We start from the raw sequence: 26254 nt of genomic DNA, 5'->3' as shown, positions 1-26254 counted from the left end.
ATGGCATCATTCTTTTCTGATTTTGGCCTTATGTGGTACTTGGAAGAGCTAAACAAGAAGGAATTCATGAAGTTTAAAGAATTCCTCAAACAGGAGATTTTGCAATTGGGGCAGAAACAGATTTCTTGGACAGAAGTGAAGAAGGCATCTCGGGAAGAACTTGCCAACTTACTGTTGAAACATTATGAAGAGAAGCAAACCTGGGACATGACCTTTGAAATTTTTGAGAAGCTCAACAGGAAGGATCTCGTTGAGAGGGCACAAAGAGAGATTGCTGGTGAGTTGGTGAAAGCTTCTTTACAGTGAATGAGGATTATGTTATAGTTTAGATAACTATTCTTCAAGCCCGTCTACTATAGGGCCAGGAGAGGGATATTCTTCTCCTTGAGGAAGAAGGCAGATTCATGTAGTCATATGAGGTCCAGTCTGTATGGTCAAATGTATGAGTGTTTTATGCTATAACTTAGTTGGTAAAACGTCTACCCAGGATATTAGTTATGTTCCCTCTAATCTAAACTACTAGAGGCTCAACTCCAGAGTGAAGGTGTAGTACTGTGTATTTAGGCTAGCAGCAACAGAAAATACCTGTAATAGATCATATTCATTGGGTCTAGGAAGGTGCCTAAGTATGTAATGTGCTTGCTGTATAAACAAGAAAAACTAACTGTGGATCTCAGCAAACACACAAAAGTCAGGCATGGTACTAAGTTGGCTAGTCAGTTTGATAGTTTCTAAGCCAGCTTTAAAAAAAATATCTCAGAAAATGAGATGGAGGTCCTGGAGGCATGACTCAGTGGTTAAAAATACCTGCTCTTACAGAGGACCTAGGCTCTGTTTCCAGAATCTCCATGGTGTTTAACAACAATCTATAACTCCAGTTTCAGAGGATCCAGTGCTTTATTCTATCCTCTGGGAGCACTTCACAGAAATGGTGCACATCAATATATGCAGACAAAAGCACCCATTCACCCAAGTTAAAAAAAACAAATCTTTTTTTAAAGTGGATAGCAATGGAAGACACCCAATGTCTCCTCAATGTCCAACCACTTATCTCCTCAAGGATATGTATTTTAATCTCCCACACCTTCCCACATACATATCATAGATCCATTTAAAACATTTATATAATGTTTTATGTAATGTAATGTCTTTGTTGTGGCTGTGTCTGTTTTGATCTTTAGCAAGGAAAAGCTTTTAACAGAAAAGTCATCCTTCATAAACACTATGGATCTTAAGAGGCACACTTATATTTATCCTGGTATAAGATATCTTGGATGCTTTAAGATTTAATGCATTTCTTTGTCATTGATGTTCCAGTGTCATAATACGATAAGGCTAGATGTAAGGTATTTTTCTAAGCTTGTTCTGCTTGGGATTCATTGATAATCTTAGATCTGTGGCTATATAATATTTTTTACTCCAACCTTTATTTTAAAAGTTGTCTCCATGGTGTTCTTCCCCTCACACACACTTTTAAAATTTGACTTTATGTCTCAATATCAGCTCCCTCTCCTCCAAATATCCCCTCACATAGATCCTCCCCCATTGCTCCTTCCATTTTTCTTCTCTTTTTCCCTGAAGAGAGAGATTACTAGGTTATAACCACCCCCTACCCCCCCCACCCGCTGATATATCAAGTCACTGCATGTTTAGGCATATCATCTCCACTGAAGTCAGACAAGACAGCCCCGTTAGGGATCACAGGTAGGCAACAGATTTAGGGACATTCTCCCCTCCAGTTGTTGGGGGGACCCACATGAAGGCCAAGCTGGACATCTGCTACATATGTGGTGGGGGTAAGGGAGCTGGGTCCAGCCCATGCTTGCTCTTTGGTTGGTGGGAGCCCTCATGGGCCAGATTAGTTAACTCTTTTGGTGTTCCTATGGAGTTCCTGCTCTTTTCAGTTCCCTGCTCTCTTCTCCAAACTCTTCCACAAGCCTCCCCAAAGTTCCATTTAATGTTTGGCTGTAGGTCACTACATCTCTTTCTATTTGCTTCTGTGTGAAGTCTCTCAGAGGACAGTTATGCTATGCTCCTATCTGCAAACATAACAGAGTATCATTAACAATGTCAGAGTTTGGTTCTTACCCTTGGGGTAGATCTCAATTTGCGGTAGCCATTCCTTGGATATTTTCTCAGTCTCTGCCCTATCATTTTCTCTGAATATCTTGTAGGTAGAAAGGACACATTTTGGGTTGACAGTTTTGTTGGGTGGGCGCTGTTCTTGTCCCTCCACTGGGAATCCTCCCTGGCTACAGGCCATGGGCTCTTTACGATTCGTATTCCCAACTACCAGAAGTCTCAGCTAGAGTCACACCCATAGACATTCTGGGGTCTCCTCCATTCCAGGTCTCTGGCATATCCTAGAGATGCATTCCCACTGTTTTCTGTTCTCTCTCCCCTGCTCTCTCTACATCTGATCTTCCCCATCCCAATCTCTTCCCTATCCCATCTCCCACCCAGTTCCCTCTCTCCATTCGTCTCTGATATCTAGTTTATTTCTTTTTCTAAGAAATATTTAACCATACTTCCTTGGTCCCTCCTTGTTATTTGGCTTCTTTAGGTTTGTGGATTGTACTCTGGTTATCCTGTACTTTATGACTAATATCCACTTATACGTGAGGACACATCATGCATGTCTTTTTTAAATCTGTTTATACAAATTGTCTTTGTGCTGTTTTTCCCACCTTCTTCTTGAAATACAGCTACATATAAGAGTCTTTAATTCATGATTAAAATACATGTGAGCAGTTAGAAACTATATTACATGTATGTGAGAGTGCCTGCATTCACTATTTATGGACTATTTATACCTTGAAGGCCAGAAGAGTACATCAGATCTGGACTTACATAATGTGGATGGTGTCATGTGGATGCTTGTAACTAAACCTAGGTCTTCTAGGTGTTTTAACTACTGAGCCATCTCTGGAGTCCCATATGTTAGATCTTCATACAATGTCTTATATATATTTCATTTTTATCTTTTCTCTGTGCTTTAGGCTAGCTTTTATTTCTAAAAGTCTTCAGGGCTTTTATCCCCTGTTCAGGTATTTCTAATCAATAAAAAAATCCACCTATTAGGCTTCTTTTGACTTTTTTATATTTATTATTTGTGTATATACAATTATGCATTTGTATACCATGGTGCACAAACGGAGATCAGAGAGCAACCTCTTAAGAGTTCTGTCAGTTGATTCTCAAGGATGAAACTTAGGTCCTCAGGTTTGATAACAAATGCCCTTAAAGCATCTTACCAGCCTCTATATTTCTTGATTGTTAAATTTATTTAAGATCTTTTTGTATACAATTTGACTTGCTTTTTCTCAAGTTCCATTGATTGCCCAACCTTACATTTATTGAGAACCTTTTAAAAGTTATGTGTTATACTCAGCATCACAGTATTTCAGTGTAAGTGTGTGTATGTGTGTGTGTGTGTGTATGATTGTGCTTTGTTCACAGTATTCTCCCACTATGACTCTCCCTTCTCTCTTTTCCACTAGTTCCCTCTGTCCACTGAAACCGTACTCTTTTTGCTTTCATGCCATATATGGGAGGTGGTGTATGTTGAAAAACTTTTAAGGTAACATTTCAAAAGTTTCATGTATGCATGCTTGTGTGTGAGTACAGTACCTGCCGGGAGGCCAGAAACCTGGAGGTGAGTCATAGGCTCTTGTGAGATGCCTGATCTGTGTGCTAGAAACCATTCTCAAGACTTCCTGCAGAGTAGCCAGTGGCTTCAACTACAGATATACCTCTCTAATCCCATTGTTGTATACTTTTAATGTCAGTGTGACAGAACCTGCTTTCATTATTATATAGTCAAACTTATGTTGATAGTGATATAATTTTTCAGTTTTGTGCTGTAATTGCAATCATGTATAATAACGCTCTGTTAGGTGTGTACATCTGTGTATGTACAGGGGTTAACAGAAACTGGTGCTTGAGTTTAGAGAGCCATGCATTCTGCCACACATGATTGGTATTTCTACTATTCCAGTGGAGCAGCTGCACCCAGCACAGGGTTCCATATGGTCCAGAGTATTATCTATGAAAGCCATGTTTTTGGTTTTGAATGAATACATTCTTTATGTACATTGCAAGTGAAAGCAAATAATAAATAGATAGCAAATGATAGACATAAGTGGTCGTAGGGAGAGATGGGGAAGAGAGAGAGAGAGGCAGAGAGAGAGAGAGAGAGAGAGAGAGAGAGAGAGAGAGAGAGAGAGAGAGAGGGAGAGAGGGAGGGAGGGAAGGAGAGAGAGAGAGAGAGAGAGAGAGGCAGAGAGAGAGAGAGAGACAGAGACAGAGAGAGAGACAGAGACAGAGAGAGAGAACAAATCATCAAATTATCCCTCAAAACATTAAAAAAATTGACTAGGGATACCTCTTTAAGGCAGGCAACTGGAGTTCCCAAGCAGAGCAGAGAGTATCCTCTCAAGTGATATTCCCAATTGAAAAAAGCATAAAATGTTATGAGGGTTAGATCAGCAAATCGGGCTCTCTTAACACCATCAAATTGTGCTCTCATAGCATGCAGCAAAAACCAGATAAGGAAGTTAGAATGAGTTGGCGCTTCCAATGGAACTGTCTCTCCATGGCTGAGGTTCCCAATGTTCTAGTACAGGCTTCTTTTTCCACTGCAGGTACTTTTATAGCATGGGGTATCATAAAGTCTGCTTGAAATGGTTTATGACTTAACTGATCTGAAGGGCATGGTACTGAGCTCTTTCATTCTCTTCCCTTCCTGTTGCAGAGTTAGGGGTCAGACCATTCCCAAACAAGAACCCAAGAAGGCACTGTACTAAAGACATGCTTGGGTCCAAAATGGGGAAAAGGGACAATCCTACTTCAAGTGGCAGCTTCTGAAACAGCACGTGACAGTTTAATGGTATAATATTCATGACACACACAGAAATGCAACTGTGCTGTAGGGCCAGTGAAAATCTTCTCACATGTTGGGGTACTCATGGGGAGCTATAAATCCAGCTGTGATAGCTGTGGGACTTAACACCTCTGACCTGTACAGGAACCCACTAACACACACATAATTAAAAATAAATCTTTTTAATGATTTATTTTGATAATTAAAAAATGTTATGGTCAGATGTTATATAAGTGAATGTTTAACTTTGATATGTTGTGGATTTTTTTTTCCTTGTGCTTACTGACTCAGGACACCCAAAGTTATATCGAGCTCATTTGAAGAAGAAGCTGACCCATTATGGTTTCAGAGCATTCAGCATTAGTATTCAGGATTTCTTTAAGGAGAAATTCACCAAGGAAGACTGTGATTATTTTGAGAGTCTTCTTCTATCAACGAGAACTGAAACACACCCACACATGGTGTTCATGAATGGTGTTGCTGGAATTGGCAAAACACTGATGCTGAAGAAGTTTATGCTTGCCTGGTCAGAAGGCCTGGTGTCTCAGAACAGATTTTCCTACATCTTCTACTTCTGCTGTCAAGATGTGAAGCAGTTGAAGACAGCTAGCCTGGCTGAACTGATCTCCAGAGAGTGGCCCAATGCCTCAGCTCCCATAGAGGAGATACTATCGAAACCTGAGAAGCTCTTATTTATCATCGATAGCTTAGAAGTGATGGAATGTGATATGTCAGAACGGGAATCTCAGCTGTGCGATAACTGCATGGAGAAGCAGCCAGTGAATATACTGATGAGCAGTTTGCTCAGGAGGAAGATGCTTCCTGAATCCTCTCTCCTCATCTCCGCTACCCCAGAGACATTTGAGAGAATTCAGGACATAATTGAGTACACAGATGTAAAAATAGTAAAGGGATTCCAGGAGGACAATATTAGCACGTATTTTCACAGGTTGTTCCATGATAAGAACAGAGCCCAAGAAGCCTTCAGTTTGGTGAGAAAAAATGAGCAGCTGTTCACTGTATGTCAGGCTCCTGTGCTCTGCTGGATGGTGATTACTTGTCTTAAAGATGAGATAGAGAAAGGAAGAGATCCTGTTCCCATTTGCCGATGTACCACCTCTCTGTATACCACTCATATCTTCAATTTGTTCACTCCAGAAAGTGCCCAATATCCAAGTAAGAAAAGCCAAGACCAGCTGCAGGCCTTATGTTCTCTAGCTGCTGAGGGCATGTGGACTGACACATTTGTGTTTAGTGAAGAGGCTCTCAGGAGAAATGGGATCATGGACTCTGACATCCCCACATTGCTGGACATTGGAATGCTTGGAAAGATCGGGGAATCTGAAAATTCTTACATATTCTTCCACCAATCTGTCCAGGAGGTCTGTGCTGCCATCTTTTATCTGCTAAAGAGCCACGATGACCACCCTAGTGAGGATGTGAAATGTATAGAGACACTCATGTATACGTTTCTAATGAAAGTCAAAGTACAGTGGGTTTTTTTGGGCTGTTTCATCTTTGGCCTTTTACACAAATCGGAACAAGAAAAGCTAGAGGTGTTTTTTGGCTACCAGCTGTCCCAGAGAATAAAGGATACATTGTATCAGTGCCTAGAAACCATAAAGAACAATGAAAGGTTTCAAGAACAAATTGATGGCATGAAATTGTTTTCCTGTTTGTTTGAGTTGGAGGATGAAGCCTTCTTAGTACAAGCAATGAACTGTATGGTAGATATTAATGTTGTTGTCAAGGATTATTCTGATATTATTATTGCTGCCTACTGCTTAGAACACTGTTCTACACTGAAGAGACTATCCTTTTCAACCCAAAGTGTCCTGATTGAAGAACCAGAAAAAAGCTATAAGTGAGTCCCTTCACTGTCTCTCATTTCTGTTCCATTTCAGAATTTGTCCCTGTGCATTTATGCTTTATATAGATAGATTCAAAACTCACCCATACTGGTTGTCCAAAGGCGAATGGTCAGCCTGGAAACAATATAAAAAGAACAGCAAAAACAAACTTGATAGGTTCTCTGTGTACACACACACACACACACACACACACACACACACAGTAAAAAGTGCTGTCAATTTGATTGGTGGTGGTACGCAATAGGGGCAAGAGGGTGAAAATGATGTAATTCTATTTCAATTGTTTAAAAAAAATTTAAAAACAAAATAGAGCTTTTAAGGAGGAAAAAAAAAACAAGAAATGCACCTGTTTTGACAACAGCTTATACTTTTTAAAAGATTTCATTTTTAATTTATGTGTATGTGACTGCATGTTAGTATTCACAAAAGCGGAGATAGCCCTAGTGGCCAGAAGAGGTCATCAGATCCCCTGAAGCTATAGTTAAATGGCAGATATGACTCCTGGGATCGAAAATCTTATTCTAGAAAGAATCATGAGCACTCTTAAATTAACCACTAAATTTTCATATTCAGAAACATGTAAGGTAAGCTGCCAAGATGGTTCAGTAGATAAAAGATGCTTGCCCTCAAGTCTCATGACCTAAATTCATTGACTAAGACCACAAGGTAGGAATCTTTCTGCAAGTTATCCTTTGACCTCTACACACATGGTATGGCCCGTATGCAGTGAGAAATGTTACAAGGCAAATTTGACTATCCTGTTAGATGTAACCAAAGTAGACATAGAAGTCACATATATTATCTAAGATACATCAGAGGCTTGAGCCAAGAAATCCTGGCTCTAGGTTTTGACTCAGGGACTCTGACCCATTTTTCATTCTAAAACTACCAAGGTTAACTGTAAGGCATGATTTCTCAAATTCAACACTGCCAAGCTATCTGGGTTATCTTAATCTGTTGTGGGAGTGTAGGGCATAGCTGAAAGCCCCAGACAAGCCTGGTCCCCAAAGTGTAGGATTCTTAGAATCTTCTGGCCTTTTCCCAGTAGACATTAACTGCATCTCTACCCTCAAGCTATAACACCAGAATCCCACAGACCTTGCCAAGTGTCTGGCTAAGAACTGCAAATGTGAAATGACCTAAGCTGGCTATGCTTATTCTGTATGGGGAATCAGTTTGCTACATTTATGTATTGTGAATGGCTTGACTTAACTTTTTGTAAAAGAGTAAAACAAAGCACAGGGAGTTTTATCATGTGCTTTTCATTTTATGGGTATGAATATTTTTTCCTATATGTGTGCAATGTACATGGCGTGCATACAGTGCCCATGGTGGATAGAAGAGCTGTTGGATAACCCTGGAATTGTAGTTACAGATGGTTGTGAGCTACCATGTTGGTGCTGGAAACTGACCTTGGGTCTTCTGGGAGAAGAGTAAATGCTCTTAACCACTGAGAAATCTCTCCAGCCCCTTGAGTTAACTTTCTAACCATGGAATGTGCTCTGTTCTCCTCTGTTATAGGGAAAAGCTATTCACCTGTTGGAATCATATGTGCTCTGTGTTCATAAACAGTAAAGACATCCAGGTACTCCAAATAAAAGAAACTAGTTTCAATGAGTCAACCTTTCAGGTCTTGTATGAATCTCTGAAGAATCCCAGCTTCACCCTTAAAAGACTTATGTAAGTTAAAAGTCGACTTTGATATATTCATATCACAGAAGTAACAAACTAATTTTCCCTCCATCTTTCAACTAACTGCATAATTTGGAGGTTTATACAATCTCAAGTGCAATCTCACTCACTGGCTTGGCACCACTAATGTCTGTTGCCAACCACCCTTCATTTAGGACTGTCCCATGAATTGTAGGATGATGGGAGTATATGTGGGGGCTCTGCTTTCTAGATACCAGTAGCTTCCTCATTTGACAACCAACCTTGCCTCCATATGTTTCTCAGAGTTTTACATGGAAGAAGAAACTCATCCAGTTTGATAATTAGTGAGCTGATATGGGGCTACAAAATTAAAGTGATATGGTCATTATGGGACATAGGAATTTGCCAAAGATGAGAGCAAACTGGATGGATGGAAGATGGATGGAAACTGATGGATAGTTTTCTTTGTTCTGCAGGGCAAATAATGTGGCCTTCTTTGGTGGTGTACACATGTTCTTTGAGTTGATTCAGAACTGCAGTTTAGAGTACTTGAACCTTAGCCGCTCATCCCTCTCCCACAGTGAGGTGAAACTGTTGTGTGAAATCTTGATCCAGGAAGAGTGCAACATAAAAAAACTGGTGTAAGTCTTTGTGTTCTTCTAGCTCACTGACTCCCCTCAAGGGAATCATCTTAATTTTGATCCATTTTGTTGTGAAAAAGGTGTCTCGATTTAAGCAATAATAGAGAAAAAGGTTTTCTGGATTCAGTTTTTGAGCTTATAGGCTATTGCTGTGGGAAGCCAGGGTAGCAGAAAATTGGAAGCATAGTCACATGTACTATCAACAGCAAAGAGCAGTGGATTGATGTACACATGCTAGTGCTCAACTAACTTTCCCCATTCCTATACAGGTCAGGATCCCGTTTCTTGAGGAATGGTGTGTGTCTTACTATCTCAGTTAACTTCATTAAGAAATTGCTTGTAAATATGCCCACAGGTCTTTCCCATGTAGAGAACCCCCCAATGAGACTCCCTTTCTAAGTGATTCTAAATTGTGTCAAGTTGACTTTAAAATCATTACAGACTACCATTTTTAATTTGTGAACATGTGTCCTATTTTTCTATTGTTCATGTTCATAAGAAGTGAGGATAATACTCACACAGCCAAGAGTAAAACTGATAATGGCTGGAAGGTAAGACAGTACCCATTAAAGTTAATATTGTTTATACCACACCATAATAATGGCATACAGCATGAAAGAGAAAGGAGGAAGGAACTCACAGGTGGAGAGAATGCTCTATTCTGCCTGGAACCCTCAATGGGTAACTCCACCAGGGCTTTTTCCCTCCCCCCCCTTATTTCTGCTGGATGAGCCAAAGCACCTTTCTTACTCATGCTATTTCCAAAATTTATCTATCTGCCGTTGTAGACTTACTCCCTTTAACCTGATCACAGCTAGTCAATGAGATGGATCAGTGGATTAAAAAAATACTTGCTGCCAACCCTACAACTTGAGTTCTATCCCAGGATCTACATGCAGAAGGGAAAGAACAAACTTTTACAAGTTGTCCTTTTTTGTTCCACATTCTCCACATTGTATTGTACTATAACATATGTAATAGTATATGCACACATAATGTAAATAAATGAAAGAAATTAATAATAATTTAAAATACTGGGTTGTTATGACACTTTGTTGCTCTCCCAGAGAACCACAGTTCTACCCTCAGCCCCAACTGTATGTAACTCTAGTTCCACAGGATCTTATATCTTCTGACATCTACAAGCACAAGTTATGTATGTGGTACACAGATACACCCAGGCGAAACTCTTACATGTAAAATAAAGATGCATAAGTCTACTTTAAATTTTACTTAAATTGAACTGGTTTTGGAATGTGAAATGTTAATTTCTAGATAGGTATATCCACTTTGGAAATCATGGCTTCAGTTCAGATTTCATAGGTTTGACCTACCCTAAAACTCAGAACTCTTACTGATGAGTGTAAAGTCTATGGTTATGTGACTCCATTGGCTGAAAGATGGGTGCTTTGTGTACCAATCATGGCAGATGTTCATACCTGAAAATTTGAAATTCTGACTGGCAGTAAGCTGGCTGAGATACTCGTAGCTATCTAGATGGATCTCAGATATTGTTGGTGGCACTAGTTTGATTCAAAAGATGTCATGTGCTTCACATATAAAGTTCAATGATGGGAATGACTACAGTATTAGAGACAAAGTATAGTGGTTCCCGGTTTGCAGCTAGTGACAGAAAAAGGAGGCAGGAATGAATATGGATTCCAGTTCTTAATATATGCACTTTTATCTTGTTTTCCTGCCCTGGAAACAATTATTCTGTATAGTTCTTTGATAACCATGCTTTTGGTTTTAAATGATTAAGTTTATTGAGTTAAATAGCAAGAAAAAATTAAGTAGTAAGTAATAGAAAGTAGCCACAGATAGTTAGCAAGTTATCATCAGATCTCATACATCATCAGAGGAGTCTAAGATAGCCCAATGAGAGAGAAAACTAAAGATGCCATCACATCACAGACTGCATATAGCCAGCAGAAATTGACTAGGAAAACGTCATTGAAGCAGTTCGAGGAAAATCCTATTCTCCTTTCCTGGGATGAAGAATAGGGTGTACACATTGGGCCCCAAGTAAAAGTAGATACAACGGCAGATAGATAAATTTTGGAAATAGCATGAGTAAGAAAGGTGCTTTGGCTCATCCAGCAGAAATAAGGGGGGGAGGTGTTTTGAAAAAGCCCTGGTGGAGTTACCCATTGAGGATTCCAGGCAGAATAGAGCATTCTCTCCACCTGTGAGTTCCTTCCTCCTTTCTCTTTCATGCTGTATGCCATTATTATGGTGTGGTATAAACAATAGTAACTTTAATGGGTACTGTCTTACCTTCCAGCCATTATCAGTTTTACTCTTGGCTGTGTGACTATTATCCTCACTCCTTATTACAGATCCAGAAGGGCCAGCCTATTTCTAGACAGAGTCTTAGAGAGGCCATTTGCAATAAATATGCTAGAATCTGGGAAAGAAAAGATGTACTTATTAGCAAAATTCAATTTCTGCCAGCTGAAACAGCGCATCACAATTTCCCAATGTAGCATACATTACCTCTGGTAAATCAAGGACATCACACACATACACACACCTATAAATAAATGTAATTTTTAAACTCAGCTGGAAAGATGACTGTATGGAGTAAGAGCACTTCCTGATCATACAGAGAACCAAGGTTTAAGTTCTGTCCCAGCACTCGACTCTCACTCCATACTCAAAGCTTACAACCAGTTGTGATTCCAATTCTAGGGGCTGTGGCACCTCCCATCTTGTCTGTGAAGGCACTAGCCATGCGTTTTGATGCAAACATATAGATTCAAGCAAAGATTCATGCAAATTAAAAATAAATCATTTTTTTAAAATATAGAGCATTGTCAAGTTCTGTGAGATCACAAACCTTCAGAGGTATAAGAAGAGAAAATGTCAGGAAGACAATGAATATAATATTATCCTTTCCCTACAGGGTAGCACAGTGTAAACTTTCACCTGACGACTGCAAGAACTTTGCCTTCGTCCTGATGAGCAGCAAGAGCTTAAAGGATCTTAATTTGGCATCCAACAACATTGGCCTGGGGATATCTTCACTCTGCAAGGTTTTGTACCACCCAGACTGTGTTCTGGAGAACTTAGTGTAAGTGGCCTTGGGTGGTGAGGTGCAGTAGAGAGAAATGTGGAAATAGTTTCAACCTTGTCTCTGTTTACTAAAATCTGCCAGTTTTGTGGTTGGGGAAATGACTCAGTGGGTCAGAGTATTTTCTATGCTAAAGGCAGCAGCACTCAATGTCTGTAATCCTAGAGCAGAGGAATGAAGATAGATGGGTCTCAGAGGTCAAGGATTAACTTTATTGATGAGTCTCAGGCTCAAAACAAGGCAGAGAGCAACAGGAGAAGAGGTATCAGCATCATCCTCGAGCCTCAAAACATAGGAGCACACATGAAATATTCACATTGTTAGATTTCTGATGCAGCATAGAGACACAAGGGACAGATGAAGATATTCGACCCTAATCTCAACAGACCAGACTGTTTATTACACAACAGTAAAGCACAGACCTTTCCTGTGGGAAAGGAATGCCTGTGTAGGATGGCTGTGATTCTTGATAGGGGTGATATATTGTTTGCATCCATAATGGAGTAGGACAGTTATGCAGTCCCTCATTCCTTGAGCTTAGAATGCAGCCAAAGTGTGCTTGGGCAGTTCTGAATTCATTCTTTCTTCGAATTGTCAGTTTCTGTATTGACTTGGTGACTGGAAGAAGGTCATGTATATGAATCCTACCCAAAGACCAAGGCATTCTCTCAGACACAACACAGACTAATTGCGTGTAATATCTTCCCATTGATACAGTCTCATTGAAGAAATTTCAAACCACAAACCTGATTCCACTGAGGAATTGACTTGATTATGTTAATTGGTCTGTGAAGATCAGGCTTATCATGTGCAGAACCATTACCCTGGGTTTGGGTCCTGGATAATAGAAGAATGAAAAATCTAGGCATACATATATGAATTCTCTGTGCCAAAGGGATGTGATCTGATCAACTGTTTGAAGTTTCTGTTCCCTTGACTTTAGACAGTAAGAGTACAATCCTGAGTAGTGAGCTAAATTTGAGTCTCTCTCCCCAAAATTGATTTTTGTAAGGATAATTTTTATTACTGCAACAGAATTGAGACTAAACCACATACATACTGTTTTTCAAATATATTTTTCAAGGATTTATTCAGTTTAAATGTTAGATCTGATGTGAATCAGAAGAAATGAAAGGTGATTGGTTAGAATAAGCCAGAAGTTCCTCCTCTTGCTTGAATATTTGATTATGGTTATTTGTAACATTTTGGAAATGATATATTTTTCCTCCTTCACATGCTCTTCCTTCCCTCCTACAGGTTGGGCAACTGCTCCCTCAGTGAGCAATGCTGGGACTACATTTCTGATGTTCTTAGGCGGAACAAAACTCTGAAGCATCTAGACATCAGTTTCAATGACCTGAAAGATGAAGGACTGAAGATTCTCTGTAAGTCTCTGACTCTCCCAGACTGTTTCCTGAAGTCACTAAGGTAGGTTTCCTTGAGCTTGACCTAGGAGGCCCTGTTTAAGAATCTTTAATGTTCAAATTTGAGAATATGCAGGATAGAGTCACTCACTTATGGTTCCTGAAGACCTTTTCCTTAGGACAGATCTGTGCCTTGACATCTGTGCCATGGTTTTGGTGTGTGATGGGGAGCTGCTCAGAATTTAGACAGAAAAGACTGAGAGAAAGAAAGGAATTGACTTAAGCCCAAGGGATGGTTAAGATGTTTGGAATAGGTGCTAGAAGAATAGTGAATTTTGTTATCACTGTGATTGTGATGTAATATCTAACATAAGCAACTTACAGGATGTAGGATTCATTGTAAGTCATGTTATGGAATGGTCTAATCTCTACTGTTAGAGAAAAAAATGTACGGTTAGAGTGGCCTCATGATGGCAGGAGTGTGAATAAAATTTCTTTTAGTCTTTGTGGATCAGGAAGCAGAGTATAGAACAAAAATTAGGGTCTAAGATATAATCCTTAAGCCTACGCCCAATAGCCACATCTACCTGTTAGACCCCAATATTCCAGAGATCTCATAACTTTCCAAAAGAGTGCCTACAACTGGGGAATAAGTGTTTAAACATAGTAGCCTACTGGTGACATTTCAAGCCCAAACAAAGAGAAAGACATGGAAGAGGAGGCCCAAAAATGTGTGTGGTGATTAATTTGTGTGCATCAAAATTCTACTTTGGAAAGAAGAACCAACAGTGTAACAGTAGTTGAAAGATAAATGTCAGAACTCTTGATTTCAAATTATAAATCTATAGGTATTTGAATAATTTAGTGTGGTTGTTGTTTTGATCATTAGTACACCAAGATCGGATGGCTTTTAGTGAGAAATCCAGATGTGTGGGACTTGATAAAACTCTGTTACCTAGTCTGTTGTGAAATCTTAGAATCACAACATTTTTGTCCGTTCTAGAAAGAGGATAAGGAAGAAAATGAAACACAATGTAGAATGTGTTTTCCATGTATTGATTGCTTTCAAAAACCCTCTAACATGACATATAGGATATATTTTTTTTAAAGTAAGTACAAATACCAGTTTTTGTTTGCTATTAAGTTTTGCATTGTGCAATGTTACTTTTAAATGTTTTAAATTATATCTTTTATATTTGAACAAACAAGGCATTTTGATGTCAATTTTAAATAAGAAAAATAAAGATGTATAAAAGCTCAATGAAATTATACAACATTTGTTAAGAGCTTATAACTGTATACATTGTTTCTATATATACAGTGTCTTATACATTTTATATGTATATACATATACATGTAGATGTGTCATATGTATTTTATATAGAACAGTAGATTTGTACCATTTCAACTTTCTTTCTTTCTTTCTTTCTTTCTTTCTTTCTTTCTTTCTTTCTTTCTTTCTTTCTTTCTTTCTTTCTTTTTTCTTCTTCCTTCCTTCCTTCCTTCCTTTCTTTTCTTTCTTTTCTTTTTATTTATTTTAAATTATTTTTCTTTAATCTTTTTTTTTTACAGTCCATTTGTTATTCCCCTCCTGGTCTGCCCTCTCACTGTTCCTCATTCTATACTCCTCACACTCATGTCTCCAAGAGGATGTTCCCACCCCAAATGACCACCCCACCAGACTTCCCCACTCTCTGGGGCCTCATCTCTCTCAAGGGATAGGTGCGTCTTCTATCACTGAGGCCTGAGCATTCAGTTCTCTGCTGTATGTTTCAGAGCCTCATAATCAGCTGGTGTATGCTGCCTGGTTGTTGGCTCAATGTCTGAGAGATCTCAGATGTTCAGTTTAGTTGAGACTGCTGGTCTTCTTTGGAGTTGCCTTACACCTCAGCTTCTTCCTGCCTTTCTCTAATTAACCACAGGAGTCTCCAGCTTCTAACATTGGTTGGGTGTAAGTATCTGCATCTGATTCTTTCAATTGCTTGTTGGGCCTCTTGGAGGGCAGCCATACTAGGCTTCTGTCTGTAAGCACACCATAGTATCAGTAATAGTATCATGCCTTGGGGTGGTTAGCTTCTTGAGTTCCTTATATATTTTGAATATTAGCCCTCTCTCAGATGTGGAGTTAGTGAAGATATTTTCCCAATCTGTAGGTTGTTGACTTGTTCTATTGACTATTTCCTTTGTCTTACTGAAGCTTATCAGTTTCATGAGGTCCCATTTATCAATTCCTGATCTTAGAGCTTGAGCCATTGTAGTTCACTTTAGGGAATTCTTCCCCACTCCCATTCAATGAGTTTGAGACTTTTTTCCTCTTTCTCTTCTATTAGATTGAGTGTATCTGGTTTTATGTTGAGGTTCTTGATCCACTTGGACTTTAACTTTGTTGAAGGTGGCAAATATGGATCTATTTTTATTTTTCTATGTTCAGATTACCAGTTAAACCAGCACCATATATTAAAGATGCTTTCTTTTTTCCATTGTATACTTTTGTGTTCTGTGTCAAAGATCAAGTGTCTGTAAGTGTTCTATTTCATTAATCAACCTGTCTGTCTCTGTACCAATATCATGCAATTTATATCACTAGTGCTCTGTAGAACAGCTTAAGGTCAGGGATGGTGATTCCCCCAGAAACTCTTTTATTGTTAAGAATTGTTTTTTATATTCTGGATTTTCTTGTCTTTTTTTTCAGATGAATTTGAGAATTATTCTTTCTATGTCTTTGAAGAATTGTATTGGATTTTGATAGAGATTGTGTTGAATCTGTAGGTTGCTTTTGTTAGAATGGCCATTTTTACTATGTTAATTCTATCAATCCATGAGCATGGGAGATCTTTCCATTTTCTGAGGTCTTCAGTTTCTTTCTTGAGAGACTTGAAGTTCTTGTCATACAGATCTTACACTTATCTGAGTTCTCCAAACACATTTTACATTATTTGTGACTATTGTGAAGGGTACTGTTCCACTAATTTGTCAGCCAACTTATCATTCATATAAAGGAAGACTATTGATTTATCTGAGTTAATTTTATATCCAACCACTTTGCTGAAGATGCTTATCAGCTGTAGAAGTTCTCTGGTGGAATTTCTGGTGGTGTTTATGTGTACTATCATATCATCTGCAAATAGTGATACCTTGACTTCTTCTTTGCCAACTTGTATTCCCTTGATTTTATTTTGTTCTCTTATTGTTCTGGCTAGAATTTCCAGTACTATATTGAATAGATATGGGGAGAGCCAGCATATTCTTGTCCCTGATTTTAGTGGAATTGATTCAAGTATCTCTCCATTTAATTTTATATTGACTGTTGGCTGGCTGTATGTTGCTTTTATTGAGTTTAGGTATGGGCCTTGAATTTCTGATCTCTCGAATACTTTTAATATGAAGGAGTGGTGTATTTTGTCAAATGCCTTTTCATCATCTAATAAGATGATCCTCTAATTTTTTTTCTTTGAGTTTGTTTATATAGTGGATTACGTTAAAGGATTTTCATATATTGAACCAACCTTGCATCCCTGGGATGACGCCTACTTGATCGTAATGAATGATGATTTTTATGTGTTGTCGAATTTGGTTTCTGAGAATTTTACTATTTATGCATTGATATCATAAACAAAATTTGTCTGAAGTTCTCTCTCTCTCTCTCTCTCTCTCTCTCTCTCTCTCTTTTTGGTTGGGTGCTTTTGTGGTTTAGGTATCAGAATAATTGGCTTCATTGAGTGAAATGGGTAGTATTCCTTCTGTTTGTAGCTTATGGTTGCTCTTAGCTCTTCATTGAAAGTCTGGTAAGATTCTACACTAAAGCCATTTGGCCCTTGGATTTTTTTGATTGGAAGATTTTTAATGAGTTTTTATATATCCTTATGGTATACGGGACAGTTTAGATAGTTTACCTGCTCTTGATTTAACTTTGGAATATGGTATCTGTCTAGAAAATCATTCATATCACCTAGATTTTCCATTTCCAAGAAATGGCCTTAGTACTTTTATTGATCATCTAAAACTACCCAAGTATTCATTGGTAATCCCAACTGCTGCCAAAGCAGGAAAGCTCCCACCCTCCTTCCTGCCTTCCTGTTCTGTGCTGTGACTATACCAGTTCCAAAGTTAGCCAGTGAACACAGTTCTTACACAAATTCATTTATAATGTCAGTTTTGTTGAGTATAGGCTTTTGTAGTAGGATCTGATGAGTTCTTGAGTTTCCTCAGTTTTTTTTTTGTGTCTCTTATCATTTATGATTATGTTAATTTGGATACTGTCTCTGTGCCCTCTAGTTATTTAGGCTAGAGGTTTATCTCTCTTGTTGATTTTCTCAAAGAACCAGCTTTTAGTTTTGTTAATTCCTTGTAAAATTTTCTTTGTTTCTATTCATTTGATTTGAGTATTTTCTGCCAGCTACTTATCTTGGGTGTGTTTGCTTATTTTTGTTCTAGAGCTCTCAGGTGTGCTGCTAAGTTGCTAGTGTAGGATCTCTCCAATTTCCTTACCAGGAGATTCAGAGCTATGATTTTTTTCCTCTTAGCACTACTTTCATTGTGTCCCATAAGTTTGGATATTGTGCCTCATCATTTTCCATTAAATTCTAGGAAGTCTTTAATTTCTTTCTTCATTTCTTCCCTGACTAAGTTATCATTGAGTAGAGAGTTCAGTTTCTATGTGTTGGTGGGTTTTCTCTTGGTTTCATTGTTATTGAGGAACAGCTTTAGGCTGTGGTGATATGATAGGATGCTTGGGATTATATCAATCTTCTTGGATCAGTGGAGGCTTGTTTTGTGACTGATTATATGGTCAGTTTGGAGAAGGTTCCATGAGATGCTGAGAAGAATATATAATCTTTTGTTTTAGGGTGAAATGTTCTGTAGATATATATTAAATCCACTTTGTTTATAACCTCTGTTAGTTTCACTGTGTCTTGTTTAGTTACTGTTTCAATGACCTGTCTATTAGTGAGAGTGGGGTGTTAAAGTCTTCCATTATTATTGAGTGGGGTTCAATGTGTGTTTTGAGTTTTAGTAAAATTTCTTTATGAATGTTGGTGCCATTGCATTTGGGGAATAGATGTTCATAATTGAGACTTTCTCTTGGTTAATTTTTTTTCTTTGAACATGAAGTGTCCTTTCCTAACTCTCTCGATAACTTTTTGTTGAAAGTCTATTTTATTGGCTATTAAAACACCAACTCTAGCTTGTTTCTTGGGACCATTTGCTTGGAAGACTTTTTTGCTAGCATTTTATTCTGAGGTAGTGTCTGTCTTTGTTATTGAGATGAGTTTATTGTATGTAGCAAAATGCTGGGTCTTGTCTGTATATCCAATCTGTTAGCTTTTGTCTTTTTATTGGGGAATTGAGTCTGTTGATACTGAGAGATATTAGAGACAGATGATTGTTAGATCCTGTTATGTTTGTTATTGTAGATGGCATTATGTGCATGTGATTCTCTTTCTGGCTTTGTTGTGAGATGATTAATATCTTGTTTTTTTTTTTTTCCTTTGGTATAGATGCCCTCCTTGTTTTGGAGTGTTCTTCCTAGAATCCTTTGTAGGGATTGGCAGATAGTTATTGTTTGAATTTGGTTTTGTCCTAGATTATTTTGGTTTCTTCTTCTAAGTTGATTGTGAGTTTTGCAGAGTATAGTAGCCTAGGCTGGCATTTATGTTCTCTTAGGGTCTGCATTACCTCTGTCCAGGCTCTTCTGGCTTTTAGTGTCTCTTTTGAGAAGTCTAGTGTAATTCTGATATGTCTGCCTTCATATGTTATGTGGCCTTTTTCCTTTGCTGCTTTTAGTTGTTGTTCTATACATTTAATGTTTTAATTATTATATGACAAGAGGGTTTTCTTTTCTGGTCCCATTTACTTGGTGTTCTATAGGCTTTTTTCCCCTTTATGGCCATATCTTTCTTTAGGTTGGGGTAGATTCCTTCTATGATTTTATTGAAAATGATTCCGGGTTCTTTGAGCTGTGAATCTTAGCTCTCCTTCATTCCTATTATTCTTAGATTTGGTCTTTTCACTGTGTCCTGAATTTCCTGGATGCTTTGGGCTAGGAATTTTTACATTTTGAATTTTCTTTGACAGTTGGGTCAATCTCTCCTACAGAATCTTCTACTCCTGACATTCTCTTTTCTATCTCTTCTATTCTGTTGGTGATGCTTATATCAGCAATTCTTGATCTCTTTCTTAGGTTTTTCCTTTTCAAGGATTGTCTCCATTTGTGTTTTCTTTATTATCTTTACTCCCACTTTTAGGTCTTGGGCTCCTTTGTTCAATTCCTTCACCTGCTTGATTGTGTTTTCTTGTATTTATTTAAGGAATTTGTTTCTTCTTTAAGTGTCTTTTCCTGTATTTCTTTCAGTTAGTTACTTATATCCTCCTTAATGGACTTTATTATCTTCAGGAGATGAAATTTTAGATCAGCTTCCTAATCTTCAGGTGTGTTGGTGTATCCAGGACTTCCTGTGGTCGAAGAACTGGGTTCTGATGATTCCAAAGTATATTGTATTCTGTTGCTTATGGTCTTGTGTTGGCCTCTCACCATCTGGATATCTCTGGTGTTAACTGGTCTGGGTGTCTCTGTCTCAAGCCTGCCTTCTGTGTGCCTAGTTTGCTGCAGGTATCCGAGGAGTCCTGTGGCCCTTGCTGTAGCAGACCTCCTGTGAGGCCTTCAGGCTGTGGTGTCTTCAAAGGGGCATGTACACTAGTGACCTGTTGTTCTGGCTACACAAGCTCTCCTGGGAGGCCTTCAGACTATGGGGCTTCCAGAGGGGCAGACAAGCTGCTGATCTGTTGCCCTGGCTGCAAGAGACCTCCTTGGAGGTCTTCAGACTATTGGGCCTTCAGAGGAGCAGTCAAGCTGTTGCCCTGCATGTAGCTGTTCTCCTGGGAGGCCTTCAGACTGTGATGTCTGTTACTCTGTGTGCAGCAGAACTCCATCAAGGCCTTTAGTCCATTTGATCAGTTGTCCTACCTGTAGTGGAACTCCTGGGAGGCCTTCAGTCTGTGGTGTCTTCAGAGGAACAGAGAAGCTGGTGATCTGCCCCAGCAGAAGGCACAGGCTGGAAGGGGAGTGGAATTCTGGGGCGGGGGGAGGGGTGATGAGCCACAAGTCTGCTGGGATCCTTGGAGTTTCCAGCTGCTGCAGTTGTTTGGTAGGGTCCTTTACCTCTTGCCCTGCATGTAGTCAAACTCCTATGAGGCCTTCAAACTGGTGTCTTCAGAGGAGAAAACAAGCTGGTATTCTCCATATAGGTTATACTTTAAAAACATTAATAGTATCTATGATTCAGCATCAATCTAAAGAATGAAGAAAAAGTAGTTCAAAAGTATAAACCACTTGATGTCTCTAAAAATACTATGAATTTAAAACTCCACTGGGAGAGCAAACATCAGTTTTCTCCAATGGAGTGAAACTTAGTATATCACTCATGCTCTAGAGTAGGTCCCATACTCAAGAGTAGTTGGCCAAAACAAAATAGACTCTCTCTTTTATGTGCATTACTTGTTTGGTTGGTTTGGCCATACTGGGTTACAATGAGACATCATATCATCTTTCTTCCCCTGGTTTAGAGTATAAACCTTGAAAGCTGTACAGTAGCCACTCCCATCTCTGCCTCACCCACATTGTGGGTTACCCATAGTGCTCCAGTCCATTTTCATATGAGTTACCTATTGTCAATTATTGCTCAAGAATATTATTTAACACTATAATTTTAACTTTAAAAAGATTTCTTTGCTTCACCTAATGTGTGTATGTTTGAGTGTTTGTATGTGCAAGTGCCTGAGGAGACTGCAAGAAAGAATTGGATCCCTTGGAACTGGTTACAGGTACTTGTGAGCTGCCTGACATGGGTTCTGGCAAACAAATCTGGGTCATCTGCAAGAAAAGTATGCTCTTAACCACTGAGCCACCTTTCCAGCCCCCTGTCTTAACTTTCATTACTTTGTAGTGTAAATGACCTTCTATTCAATGTTGAATATATGAGTGTGCCTGGTTTACTTAGTTTTTCATTGTCATTGACCAATGCGAAGATGTTTTCTGAATCACTGAGTATTTTCTCAAGATTCAGGACCATTGAGTCTTGTGAAATGCTTCCTCTTCAAATGAGGGAGTAACCACTGTATTGTGATTTTTCTCTTGCAGTATGGTATATTGTCGAATCACCTCTAGTGGCTGCCAGGACCTGGCTGAAGTCTTGAGAAACAACAAGAACCTGAAGTGCCTACAAATTTCACACAATAAACTAGGAGACACTGGTGTAAAGCTGCTGTGTGATGCTATAAAACATCCCAATTGCCACTTAGAGAATCTTGAGTGAGTGTCATTAATGTTATAGATGTGTCTTTGAGGATGACAAAAGTTGGACAATTAATGTGCAGAAAAGGAAATTAAAACTCCATAGTGGGCTGAAGAGGTGGCTTAGTAGTTAAGAGCACTGACTGCTCTTCCAGATAACTCAGGTTCAATTACCAGCTCCCAATGACAGTTCACAAGTGTGAACTGTGCCTTTACTTGGATAGAAGCAAATATGGATACTGGATGTTTGCATAGATGGTAGGATGAATAGATGCATGGGCGGATAAGTGGGTGATTGATGATTGCAAGTATAGATGTATGCTTGTCTTCATGAATGAAAGCCTGGATAAATAGATATTTTTTACTTGGATGGGAGCATATATGGATATTGGATACAAACATAGATGATTGGATGGATGCATGGATAGATGTCCACTGGAGATGACAGGAGTGACTAGACCATATCTCATTGACTTATTTGAGTGAACTAACTGATGTGGTAAATGATTTGGCTGCCATGACAAAAAATAGATTGAGTAGTTCATATAGTAGAGATTTATTTACAAACACAGTTGTAGAGGTTAGATTATAGATTATGCTCTCAACAGGGATGGTTCCTTTAGGGGACCAAGAAAAGAAGTATGTTCCAGGCGTTTTTTTTTTTTTTTTATTGATTTGAAGATGTTTGCTTTCTCCAGGTGTCTTCGTAGTTATACAAGATTAGATGCCAACTGATTATCCTCATTTTAATTTAGTTGGCTCTGAGAAGACACTGTCTCAAAATCAATTCCTGTTGTACAGTGGGCATTTAGGACTTAAACACATGAATTTTGATAGTCCATAGTTTAGTTCATGGTAGAATGGATCTCAGTGGTTCAAATCAAAAGGTATCAAGGTGCTTGAGGTGTAGGCTCGGAACTAACCAACCCTTTTTTAACTATACTAAACAGTGCAAGGTTCAATTTTATCCCTCGGTTTAAGGGCTGGGACAGAAGACTCTTAGTTGAACTATTAGTTCACCACAGACATGGATACCGAGAAAGGGCAATGTGGTCTCATCTGCCAATGAAGGGAAAATTTGACATTATGGACACTGGGTTTTTAAGAGACTCTCCACAGAGGCTGTGGAGTAAGTATAGTGTAAATGACTAAGTCACCTCAAATGCATATTCCTTCCCACCCTGACATATAACTGTTTTCTTTGTTGTTGTTGTAGGTTAGAAGACTGTGAGATAACTAGTGCCAGTAGTGAGGACCTTTCTTCTGCTTTTATCCAGTGTAAGACCCTGAAGAAATGGACCCTAGATGGGAATACCTTCGAAGTCAGTGGGATGGTTTTCTCTGAGACGTGATAGAACAGCAAGTGTTCCCTTCATGTACTTGGGTAAGCTGGCCTCTGTTCTCCTTGATATGATGAGTTTTTAGGAATAAGATCAGGTTAACTGGGATATGAAGTATGCAGGTAATAATATAATCATTAATGATAGAAAAATAGAGCTGGGGAGATGGCTCAGTCCATAGAATGCTTGTCATACAAACATAAGTATCAGAGTTAGACCCCTCAGAAACTACATGAAAAATTCAGGCATGGGGTATGTGATTGTAACCTAGTAGTAGAGAGGTAAATACAAAATGTTCACTGGACATTGAGTATAGTCAAATTGGTGAGTTCCAGGACAAATGAGTGACCCCATCTCAAAAATCAAGAATGAAACCTGAGGTTGACCTCTGACCTCTGCCTGCTTATACACACACACAGTGCAAGTAGATCAATGATAAGGTGGTTGGTGGCAACCATAATAATCCTGCAACTGCTACACCAGTGAACATATCTTCTCAAGAAACTCCACCTCTCATTGAAGGACTATTTGGTGTTTGAGGAAAGTATACCACAAAATATTTTTAAATTTACACCCGAGTCATGTTTTCTCACTGGGTGGGGGTGTGCATTGCAGAAATATTAGATTAAGTATGAAGTTCTTCCTTGCCCTGTGACTGGTGAGTATCCAAGACCTTCTGATACTTGGTACTATTATAAGGATAATAAATAAGTATAGCGGAAAATGTGACTTTTTGAATCTACAATGTGAAGGCATACCGAGTCATTCATTTTTTTCTTCCAACACACGAAATAATATTTTAACATTTAATATAACATGGTCTTTATGCTAGAAGATTTGATTTTTGCCCATCTGAAGCCTAGTGTGGGTACTCTGAGGATATTTAAGATAGGTTAAGTGAGCTAGGGTGGTCTGCTTGTAGATAAAGGTTTATGTTACACATTTATCATATGAGCATGTGATTCAGAGTACTTTATATAAGCTTAAGGTATTTTATAAGTATGATATACAGTATATAATATTTTTAAAAATCATCCACAGTTATCCCTGTAGTTTGTTTTCCCCCCTATGGTCTTCAAACCCATATGACATCAAGGAATGTTTTGTGAAAGTATGTGGGTTCAGGTGCACATGTGTCTATAAATTATGTACACAGTGTGGAGACCATAGGACAACCTCTAATGACCATCCACCATCAGATGCGATCCACCTCAGTTAATTTTGAGATGGGATTTTTCACTGGAATCTGAGAATAACAAATTCTGTAAAGCTGGCCATGTCAGTCTACTTAATTGGGTTTTGGACCACAGTCCTATGCCACTATTTCCAGTTTTTTTTATGTGGTGATGGAAAGTAGCCTTAGGTCTTCATGTGGTATAGCAAACACTTCACTGGGGGAGCCATCTCCCATGTCTTTCAAGTCAGGGTCATTTTAGAGAGATATTAAGACACTCAATTCTAGGAATGCAAACCCTTATCAGGGTTTCCAACATTTTGACATTACAACATGGCAAACACACACATACACAAAATTCACTCTCAAAAACTGTGCAGTTGGTTTACCAAAAGAATCTTGTTGTTTTGAGTAAATTTATCCTTTTGTGCTAGACCTTTTCTTAGCTGCAATTGTCTTCATGTGGACTGTGAGCCACAGGTTGAATATGTCTACCAGATATTGGGTTATAGTATTTACAACTCTAGTTGTCTCTTCTGGAAGAAGACACAAGCTCACTTCCTTAAGATTTATTCTTGAAAATTCCCGTGGCACCTGGAAATGTTGAGTGCCTGCAAGATTTCTTTCTTTCTTGGTGTTGGTTGGAGGTTGGAAGGGTACTAAACTGGTGTGGATGCATAACAAAGCAGAAAGAGGTGAGTTATTTGTCATATTCTGCGTTGTCCATCCCTGAGTTTGTTTCCAATACAACTATCTTTACTCTGGGGGCAAAGTATCAGTTCTTAAGATTTGATCTGTAAAGTAAGAGTTGTTATTTGACATGAGAAATTAAAAAGTATACAGGTCAGATAATGTGATAGATCTTATGAAATCTATGGTGTTCTCCTACAGCACCATGGAAAGTTTGAAAAATGTATACTACAGTTAATATATGCCCTAGGAATATGGTTTATTGCTATAAGACAAAACTACCTGAAACATAAGAATACACATAATGTGATAGTTTGAATGAAAATGTCTCCCATAGGCTCAGATTTTTGAATATTTGATCTGTAGTTGATATTGCTATTTGCATAGGTTTTGGGAATGTGACCTTGCTGGAGGAAGTATGTCACTGGGACAGATTTTGAGGTTGCAAAGCTTTGTACCAGTCTCGGTGATCTTTCTCTGGTTCATACTTGTGTTTTAAGATGTGGCTCAACTTCTTTCTTTTGCTGTCACTCTTCCCTGCAACCATGGTGATAGACTTTCATCCCTGGAACTGTAGGTGTTTTAGGCAAATAGGCTCTTCTTCTGAATGTTGGTCATGGCGTTTTACTTCAATAATAGGAAAGTAACTAATATAAAATTAAGACAGGAACTAGGTTGTGTGTGTGTGTGTGTGTGTAGTGTAGTGTAGTATGACTGTGATTGTATGTGTGTGGATGCACATGCATGAGAACAGTTAACCCAAGAACTAAGATTAGACAATCAGATTATGAAAAGAATTATCATTATGAAAAGAATTATCATTTGGGGCTTGAATAAAATATCCCCAAGACGTTTCCAAGTCTTCTATGCAAACCCCTATGATTTAAATGGAATGAGTGGTTCAAATCAACATTCTAGATGTTTACATCAAACTGAAATAGTCCACAGTTGGGGTATAGAATTCATAGCACAGAGATGGCCAGAACAGAAGCTGCAAAGAGGTTCAGTCAAGTAAAGTTCTTGTATCAAAAGTAGAAGGACCTTCAGCATCCACATGAAAAATGATGGAGGTCACATATTTCTGTAACCTTAGGGACAGGAAGAAGGGTGGAGCCAGGAGGCTCCTTTAAGATTACTGTCCAGACAGTCCATAAATGGCAAGTTCGTATAGAGAAAATGTCTCAAAAATATAAGACGGGAAACAATTGAAGACTCCTGATATTGTCCTCTGGCAGGTACACACACACACACACACACACACACACACACACACACA

General features: G+C 38.7%; 1 protein-coding gene across 2 annotated transcripts; it reads left to right on the top strand.

Annotated features, from left to right (window-relative positions):
- LOC114633246 (NACHT, LRR and PYD domains-containing protein 4A-like) lies at positions 1-23126 on the top strand. Of its 2 annotated transcripts, XM_028781851.1 has the most exons (8): positions 1-277; positions 5174-6746; positions 8275-8433; positions 8883-9047; positions 11953-12120; positions 13378-13548; positions 21622-21792; positions 22991-23126. In XM_028781851.1, exons 1-8 carry the CDS (start codon positions 1-3, stop codon positions 23124-23126), a joined length of 2820 nt encoding a protein of 939 aa, XP_028637684.1. The 2 variants fall into 2 exon arrangements, with proteins under 2 accessions (XP_028637684.1, XP_028637685.1); XM_028781852.1 differs by lacking the exons at positions 11953-12120; positions 13378-13548; positions 21622-21792; positions 22991-23126 and having other exon boundaries at positions 5135-6746; positions 8883-9051.
- The last annotated feature ends 3128 nt before the right edge of the window (positions 23127-26254 follow it).

The sequence above is a fragment of the Grammomys surdaster genome, unplaced genomic scaffold (genome assembly GCF_004785775.1).
Source record: "Grammomys surdaster isolate TR1022 unplaced genomic scaffold, NIH_TR_1.0 570, whole genome shotgun sequence".
Classification (NCBI taxonomy): Eukaryota; Metazoa; Chordata; class Mammalia; order Rodentia; family Muridae; genus Grammomys; species Grammomys surdaster.
This window is presented reverse-complemented; position numbering and strand designations above follow the sequence as displayed.